The 9,222-nt window shown below is 44.6% G+C and overlaps 1 protein-coding gene and 1 pseudogene across 1 annotated transcript; one reads left to right on the top strand and one right to left on the bottom strand.

Moving 5' to 3' along the window:
* The first annotated feature begins 846 nt into the window (after positions 1 to 846).
* Positions 847 to 9,030, top strand: LOC127772735 (receptor like protein 28-like). Its single transcript, XM_052298698.1, has 2 exons — positions 847 to 963; positions 7,133 to 9,030. Exons 1-2 carry the CDS (start codon positions 855 to 857, stop codon positions 9,028 to 9,030), a joined length of 2,007 nt encoding a protein of 668 aa, XP_052154658.1. The 5' UTR covers positions 847 to 854.
* LOC127772838 (uncharacterized) lies at positions 5,792 to 6,511 on the bottom strand (annotated as a pseudogene).
* Positions 9,031 to 9,222: the final 192 nt, after the last annotated feature.

Here is a 9,222-nt window from a genome sequence, read left to right on the forward strand (position 1 = left end):
AGTGATTAGTTTACTAGTAATATTTAAATCTTAATTTTAAAATTTTAAATTTGGACATGAAAATTTTCAAATCTCGAGTTGAAAGTTTTCAAAATTTTCAAATCAGACTTGAAAGTTTTTGAATCGAGTTGAAAGTTTTTAAATCTTGAGTTGAAAATTTTCAAATCTCAAGTTGAAAGTTTTCAAAATTTTCAAATCTGGACCTGAAAGTTTTCGAATCTCGAGTTGAAAGTTTTCAAATTTGAGTTGAAAGTTTTCAAATCTCAAGTTGAAATTTTTCAAAACTTTTGAATCTGGACTTGAAAGTTTTCGAATCTGAGTTAAAAGTTTTCAAATCCGAGTGAAAAGTTTTCAAAATTTGACTTTAAAATTTAAATCTTAAAACAAAAGTTTTCAAATCTGACTTAAAATTTTTTAATCTGTTAGTAAAAAAATCTCCAAAAAAGAAAAAAAAATCTTGAGAATCTTCCCTAATTACTCGTTATTAGTGTCAAGTGTGTGTTGACTAATACTATAGAGTAGTTAAGGAGGTGCTCGCTGCTGGCGCGCACGCGCCAGCTAGCAGCCCCCATGACATTGAGACCCAATTTGTCAGCCTCTACTGCCTTCTTCTTCCTCTTCTTTCTCCCCCTCTTCTTCTCCTGTTGGGGCATCCCCGAGCCTTCTTCACGGAGAGGGTACCCGTGCTTGCCGACGCCCGCGCTGGCCACCTCCTGCCCGTCGTCATCATCCGCAGTGGCCGCGGATGACGCCGCGTCCTGCTGCTCGTCCGACACGGGGTCCACCTTCATCGACCTCTCCGAGGGCGGCGGACGAGGCGAGGGAGTCGGAGGAGGTGAGATGATGTGCACACGATGCTGATGAGGTTCAACGACGCCAGCAGCAGCCCACTGCCACCCTTCGCTGCCGCCGCTGCCATCACCGTGTTCACCATCGCCGACGATCTCCTGCTAGCTCTCTCAAGTACGTACACTCTGATAGATCTCTCGATTGATTCCAAGCTCTGGCGATCGAAGAGATCACTCAACAGATCGATCGATCGATCGAGCTAGCAAAATAATAGGAACTAGATGAATACCCCGCCACGTTGTTGCGGGAAATTAAGTTGTATATCATATACAAATAAGCTATATTATATTTTGTAAACCAAAATAAAATGACTTCCTATGTTTTATATAATTAACCCATGATTGCAAATATAATGCAAGGTGAATATATTTTATGTAATTGATACTTATGAAATTTAAACTAAAAAACAATTGAGATTGTATGGTTTTATGAGAGAAGAAAGAAGAGACTATTTGTACCATAGATCTATTATCCAAAGACTAAAAATAATTGAGATGATGTGGCTTTATGAGAGAAGAGAGAAATAGCATTAACTACATTTAGTGGGGATGAACTATATAAGTATATATATGATTAAGCTCGATCGATTTGTAGCTAGATGATGAGCTAATTAACAGTGAGGCACGAATGAATTTAACTGAGCTAGTGATGATTTGTCCTCTGATGCGGCGACGGTGGACGGCGGGTGCGCGAGGCGACGGCGATTCGTGTGGCGTGGGCACGCAAGGCGACGACGGACGGCGGGCACGCGAGGCGGGGCCAGCAGAGCCGGGAGCGGATGGGTGTACAAAACCCCGCGGGACGAGCAGCCGCTGCTGCCTCGGCAATATCGCTTGGCGTCGCCGGAGCAGCACCATGGTCGGGGGAGGGGTCGTCGACGGCGTCCGCAGATGGCTCCGCCGCCGTGGCCGCACCGCCTCCGCCTACCAGCCCTTCGCTCGTCTTCCCTGGCGCGCCACCCCGGCGGCGACGGTGGTCCCGGGCCCCTTCGCGCTCCCCGCCGCCATCCGTGTCCCCGCGTGCACCTCGCCGCTGCCACCGCCGTCCGACGGCCAGCTCAGGAAGGAGGTTTGTTGCCGCGGGCTTCCTCCGCGTGTCGTCGTCATCGCTCATTGCCGGAGCGGATGGTGGCGGTAGTCGCACACGGCCACCGCCGCCACTCCCCTCGCACACGGTCGCCGCCGCCACCGGCCCGCCGCTCTCCTCGCACACGGTCGCTGCCGCCGCCAATCCCCTCGCACACGGCCGCCGCCGTCGCCTCCTTCCTCTTGTGGTCTTCCAGCAGCAGAGGCCCGCATTTGCTTCGCTGCAGCCGTCGCCGGCGATAGCTGCACAGATGGCATGGGAGCCGCTCGGGCAGGTCCACAGGTAGTGGCCTAGTGGGGAGAGAGAAGCATATCTAACGTGGGGCCCACGAATAGCCATGCAATTTGGACTGGCTAAATTTGGCCATTGAGGAGAGAAGTTTGGCCAGTCATTTGGCTTAGCCATTCTAGTAGAGAGGCTGTTGGAGTGAAATTTTTTTTGCTAAAATGACCAAATTTTAACTTGGAGAGTCCCTTGAAGATGCTCTTACTCCCTCCGTTGAAAAAAAAAAGACAAACTCACGGTTTGTCTTTTTTTTTTTTTTTTTGACAAAGGGAGTAGCATGCAAAGCGGGGGTCTTTGTATTATCACAAACTGATAACCAGGAGGCACGTAGTATTATTAGCAACTTCAGTAAAAACATTGATTTATTTTTACCAATCTACGACTAAATTGAGACAGCAAAACAGAAATGAACTAGGTTACAAGAACCACGTACGTACAGTCCGCAGTCGTGATTGTTGCCGATTGGTGTGTGCATTTTACACGGTGTGCAGTGTTTATAAGTCACCAATGTCAATCATGTCCTCCCGCATTTCCGTAACAAAAAGGGCGTACGTGAGACGGCCAAACACGAAGTGGCATGCGCACAATGAGCGGCAGCTGAATAGTGAATAATTATGAGTCTGAACTATCTACTCTGTCCCAAAATATAAGAATCTAGAATTAGATGAAACATTTTATAATAATGCGAATCTAGAAGACAGTATATCATGAAATATCTCATCCGATTATAGATTCTTATATTTTAGGACGGAGGGATAGATGTTTTCTTTTTCTATATATAGATAGAGACACTAGAGCGATAGAAGGACGCAAGCCAGTAGGGGAAAATGATTTCACCCAAGCAACGCATCAACATCCTCATGCTCCTCTTGTGCTCTTACTCCATTCATAGTGGTACTGCAGCCCAGCATGACACAGCCGTCCATTGCCGCCCAGATCAAGCTTCTTCCTTACTACGGTTTAAAGCTTCCTTCATCGGTACAAACCTGCTGCCATCATGGCGAGCTGGATCGGACTGCTGCCACTGGGAGGGTGTCACCTGTGACATGGCCTCCGGCAAGGTCATTTCCCTTGACCTAAGTGAGTTCAACTTGTTGAGCTTTCGTCTCGATCCTGCACTCTTTAACCTCACCTCTCTTAGAAACCTTAACCTTGCTTACAATGATTTTGGGGAAGTCCCTCTCCCAGCATCTGGGTTTGAGCAGCTCACAAATATGATCCACCTCAATTTCTCTTATAGCAGCTTTTCTGGTCAAATCCCCATTGGAATTGCTTCCCTCAAGAAACTTGTCACTCTTGATTTTTCCGGTAATTATAGGTTATATTTTAATGAGCCAAGCTTTCAAACTGTCATGGCAAATCTAAGCAATCTAAGGGAGCTCCGTCTTGATAATGTGAACATTTTAAGCGGCCGATCAACTTGGTCAGTTATTCTAGCAGACAACACTCCTCAGCTAGAGATTCTTACCTTATGTCAGTGCGGTATATCTGGTTCTATTCACTCTTCCTTCTCAAGGCTTCGTTCATTAAAGATGATTGACCTCCGCAACAATTGGGAACTCACCGGTAAAGTTCCAGAGTTCTTTGCAGAATTATCTTCTTTGAGCATTCTTGACATTTCGGGCAATTCTTTTGAAGGGCAGTTTCCAACAAAAATCTTCCAGCTAAAAAGTTTGAGAACGCTTGATTTGTCTATGAACAGAGATCTTTCTATTAACCTACCAGAATTCCTAGATGGAAATAATCTAGAAACGTTATCTCTAACATGGACAAATTTACCTTATCATACACCGTCCTCATTTGCCAATCTCAAGTCTCTGAAGAGTTTGGCTATTAGCACAACAGGAACCTCCAAGGAGCTTCTTCCCTCTCTAATAGGTGAGCTTCCTTCATTGAAAGAACTGGAAATGTGGGGACCGGAATGGAGCTTGGAGAAACCGGCCGTATTGTCTTGGGTAGGCAACCTTAAGCAACTGACAGATTTGACTCTTGGCTGGTATGACTTTTCTCAGTCAACACCCTCCTGGATAGGCAATTTGATGAGTTTGGCAACTTTGGAGATGTTGGACTGCAAATTGTCTACAACTATACCTCATCAGATTGGTAATCTCGCAAATTTGACAAGCTTGAGGTTCGAGGATTGCGACTTACCTGGGCAGAAAATACCGTCGTGGATCAGCAACTTTACAAAGTTGAGGAATTTACAAATGAACAGTTGTGGCTTCTCTGGGCCGATACCCTCAACAATAGGGAATCTGACCCAACTCGAATATTTGACTATCAGTTATAATAACCAGCTGAACGGTAAGACAATATACCACGACTGCTTTTCTTACTTGATGCATATATGCAATTTCAGTTAAATACATCCATAAAATAACTCACAAATATATGTCTCCACGTATTATCATATATAAATATCTTACATTATGGTTATGTACATCCGCTCGTGAATATAGAGATCAAATTGTTATCTATTATCTTAAAAATATATATCTTATCTTAGTGATATACATACATGAGCCCTATTTACGTGCCATATCTCCTAGAGGCTAGAGGGCCTTAAAGGCAGTACGTAAATGATAGGACAGGCGACTTCTACACCAGGTATAGATTGCAAGCATATCAAAAATACAAAACCTTATATTTTGCCATGCTGGCATTATTTTTATACAAAATTGTCGCTCCAATGCTGATACCACACCTTACATCTACAGTAAATTGATGGCGTCTATTTTCGCACTTCTGAACAAATTTCAATCTATCATGTGCGTGCCGACTTATGGTCTCTTGGAGCTAAAACATCTTTTCGACTAGTACTATACCCTTGCATGCAGGAAAAATTCCACAATCGTTGTTCACTCTTGCTGGATTGAAACACATTGACCTTAGTGCAAATCAACTTTTTTTGTTCTCTGGAAGACATTGCTTCCCCTTCAACTTCACCTTTGCAGGGTATCCTGTTAAATTATAGTCAACTGACAGACCCGAGAACCAAATCATTTTTCCAGCTTACATATCGTAACTATCTCAGCCTTGAGTCAAATAAGTTGACAGCCACAATGGAACTTAGCTCTATCTGGAGGATCAAGAGAATCTCTTACCTACGACTGTCAAATAAATTGATATCACTCATATATGATAAAGGTGAAAGGGAAGAGAATTGATATCACTCATAGACTCTAATGGGGACTACTTGTGCCTGGCATCTTGCAGCCTTACAAAATTGCATGCATTAAGGTATCTATATCTTGATGCAATTTTGGAACCTGACCTTTAGAGTAACCAAAACACTCAAAACGCTCGAAATAATGGACTCGTGTAGTACTCCTCCTGGTTGGACTGTTGACATGGAAAAAAAAAACTGTCATCACTCCCCATTTTATAAAAAAGGATACCCACGAGTAATCCCATTTAGTCAATTCGCAAGTTGCTGCATTAAATCACACCCACTCTTCAAGTTTGGGTACTAATGATGCAATTTACTCTAAGATTTATTTTAGGGTTAATTGGATCCATGCCACTGCAAATATGCCAATTCAAAAAAAGCCACTACTGTTCATCATATCGGCTACGTGCCACTGAAATTTGGGGAAATTGGAACCATGCCACTCCCGTCCAGTTTTCTGTTAACCTTCGTCATCTATCTCCCTCTTCCTTTCTTTGCTTCTCCGCCATGGACGCCGGCGAGCCCTCCACCTCGGACTCGCTGGTCCTTGCCGCTGCAGCTAGCCAGCGATCCCCCCTCTCCATCTCAAGCTGCTCCTCGCCAGTAGCCGCCGCGACTCGTTCGTTCCTCGTCGTCCCCGCCGGCGGACGCGGCACCCTCGCCGCCGGGGAGCTTCTCCACCATGGACGCCGGCGAGCCCGGGAGGGCAACGGCTGAAGGGAATCGACGGTTGGGGAGCCGAGTGCGAAGCACGACGGGATGAGCGGCACGGGGGAAGGAGATGGAAGCGAGCGCGTCGGGAGGAGATCGGTGGCGGCGGCGGCAAGGGTTGAGGGCGGCGACGCGGCAGTGGGCGGGGTGGCGACCGGCACGGGGGCGGTGGCCAGGGACCTCGTCGGGGGAGCGGATGACGACGACACAGGCGCAGCCCGGCCGGTCGGCTCCGAGACGAGGCGCTCGATGAATGGTGCCACGACGGTCTCCTCATTGAGCCCCGTGGCTTGGTGCTGCGAATCGCCTTGGGCGGGCACGATGGGCTCGTCGGCCTCACCACTCGCGTCGCCGCCACCGACGTGGCCACGTCACCCATCGCCGCGAGATCGATGAGACGATAGCGACGACACCTCCTACCACATCTACGGTGGTGGAGAGAGAGGAAGGGGAAAGAGAAGAGAGGGGAGGGAGGTGGGGCCCATGTGCAGTTGTGGGGTAATGGGGATTTTTGACGGAAAATGTGATGGAGTGGCACGGTTTCAATTTCTCCAATTTTCAGTGGTACATAGCCAATATGCTGAATAGTAGTGGCATTTTTTCGAATGGGCATATTTCCAGTGGCATAGATCCAATTAACCCTTTATTTTAAGATGTTTTAGTGGATGTAGCTAGCATTGCGCTATATAAAATACAATTGTATCTATAAAAAAATGGTTGAGTGTATAAATATTTTAAAATAAATTTTAATCTAGCCCGTGCAATATTACATGGAAAATCTGCCTTAGTTCGGTGAACTCAAAAGAATGAACTGTCTTGGTTATAGTGTTATTTTCAGATGAACTTTTACCGAACTGGCATCTTCTAAACTACTCCCTCCGTTTCACGATGTAATGTGCTACATTAAAATAAAGAAATGCTAGAATGACTTTACATTGTGAAACGGAGGGAGTAGTTTAGAAGGTGCCAGTTCGGTGAAAGTTCATCTGAAAATTTAAATTAGTTTTGATGAATGTTTGCCCTTGCATGCAGGAAAAATTCCACAATTGTTGTTCACTCTTCCGGGGCTGGAATATGTTGATGTTCGGGCAAACCAGTTATCTGGTTCTCTAGAAGACATCCCTTCCCCTTTAACTTCATCTTTGTCATCAATTGACTTAAGCTACAATCAACTGTCGGGCCTGATACCCAAATCAATTTTCCAGCTTACAAATCTTAATTATCTCAATCTTGAATGGAATAAATTCATAGGCTCGGTTGAACTTAGCTCTGTCTGGAATCTGAAGAATCTTGATTTCCTAAGCCTGTCAAACAATTTGATATCACTCATAGATGATGAAGGTGAAACAGTGTCCCCTTCTCTTCCAAGCATTACATCCTTATACCTGGCATCTTGCAAACTTACAAAAATTCCAGGCACACTAAGATATCTTGATGCGATTTCGGACCTTGACCTTTCAAGTAACCAAATTACCGGGGCAATACCAAGTTGGATATGGGAGAATCGAACGGACCAGCTCAATACTCTGATCCTCTCGCACAACATGTTTACTAATGTGGAGCAGTCTCCTTCTCTTGTCAATATGACCTATTTAACTTATCTTGACCTCAGTTTCAATAGACTTCAAGGAAGCATACCAATACCAGTAACCACATCCAGTAAGGTCGCATTGGACTACTCAAACAACCATTTCTCTTCAATAGTACCTAACTTTGGCATATATCTTGAAAATGCCAGCTATATTGATATCTCCAATAATAAATTAAGTGGCCACGTACCATCTTCAATTTGTAAAGCAAGCAAAGTCATCGTCATGGACTTATCTGGCAACAACTATAGTGGATCAGTACCAGCATGTCTTACAGAAAGTGTTAACTTACGTGTATTGAAGTTGAGAGACAACCAATTCAATGGGGTGCTGCCAGAAAACAGTAGAGAGGGGTGCAATCTTCAGTCAATAGATGTGAATGGAAACCAAATTGAAGGTAAACTACCTATATCACTATCATACTGCCAACATTTGGAGCTCCTTGATGTTGGTAATAATCAGATTGTTGATTCTTTTCCATTTTGGTTGGGTACACTTCCAAATCTTCGAGTCCTTGTCTTAAGATCCAACAAACTCATTGGAACAATATGGGGTATTAAAGGTGGTTACCAAAACAGCGATCAGTTCACAAGGTTGCAAATAATAGATCTAGCCTCCAACCATTTCTCTGGCAACATACACCCAGAATGGTTTGAACAGTTGCAATCAATGATGGAAAATGACAATGATGAGGGAGGAATATTACAGTATGGTATAAACATCAATGTAAAAGGGCCATATCAAGATATTACGACTGTCAGTTACAAAGGGGGCATGCTTACGTTCACTAAAATCCTAACCACCTTCAAATTAATAGATCTCTCAGATGATAACTCATTTGGTGGTCCTATTCCAAAGTCATTGGGGAAGCTAGTTTCACTACGTGGACTTAACCTGTCACACAATGCCTTCACGGGACACGTTCCATCACAGCTTAATTCTCTGACTCAGCTGGAGTCATTGGATCTCTCTTGGAACAAGCTGTCAGGGGAAATCCCTCCTGAGTTAGCCTCTCTAACTTCTCTTGCTTGGTTGAATCTTTCGCACAACAACTTGACCGGAAGAATACCACAGAGCAACCAGTTCGGGTCATTCACCAACAGCTCGTTTGAAGGTAATGCCAACCTCTGTGGAAAGCCGCTCTCTAAACAATGTGATACTCCAGGCTCAACATCTCGAAATGCATCAGCTACTTCAGAAACCAGCAGTTTCTGGCAGGACAGACTTGGCGTGATCCTTTTGTTCATCTTTTCTGGCTTGGGGTTCACAGTGGGCTTCATATTGGCAGTCTGGTTCCAATCATTCTTCCACATAGAACGATGGACTCACAAGCATCGATGATTGTTAGTACACAATATGGTGTTTATTCACCTAAGGACATGATATGTGTGTATGTGTGTACTCGTAATTAGTGTTAGGTGAAATCCGTTATCTGTTGATAATAATGCAGCTTTCTGTTTCGCATAATTTTGTATGTGTGATTATCAAAATAGTGGGCTAGTGGCGGCGTGGCGCCATCTATAACTATATAAG

The sequence above is a fragment of the Oryza glaberrima genome, chromosome 1 (assembly GCF_000147395.1).
Source record: "Oryza glaberrima chromosome 1, OglaRS2, whole genome shotgun sequence".
Lineage (NCBI taxonomy): Eukaryota > Viridiplantae > Streptophyta > Magnoliopsida > Poales > Poaceae > Oryza > Oryza glaberrima.

Coding starts and splice junctions, on each gene's coding strand:
- LOC127772735 (XM_052298698.1), top strand. CDS start 855: ATGCTGATGAGGTTCAACGACGCCAGCAGCAGCCCACTGCCACCCTTC. Junction 964..7,132: donor TCTCCTGCTAGCTCTCTCAA/GTACGTACACTC, acceptor CCTTGCATGCAG/GAAAAATTCCACAATTGTTG.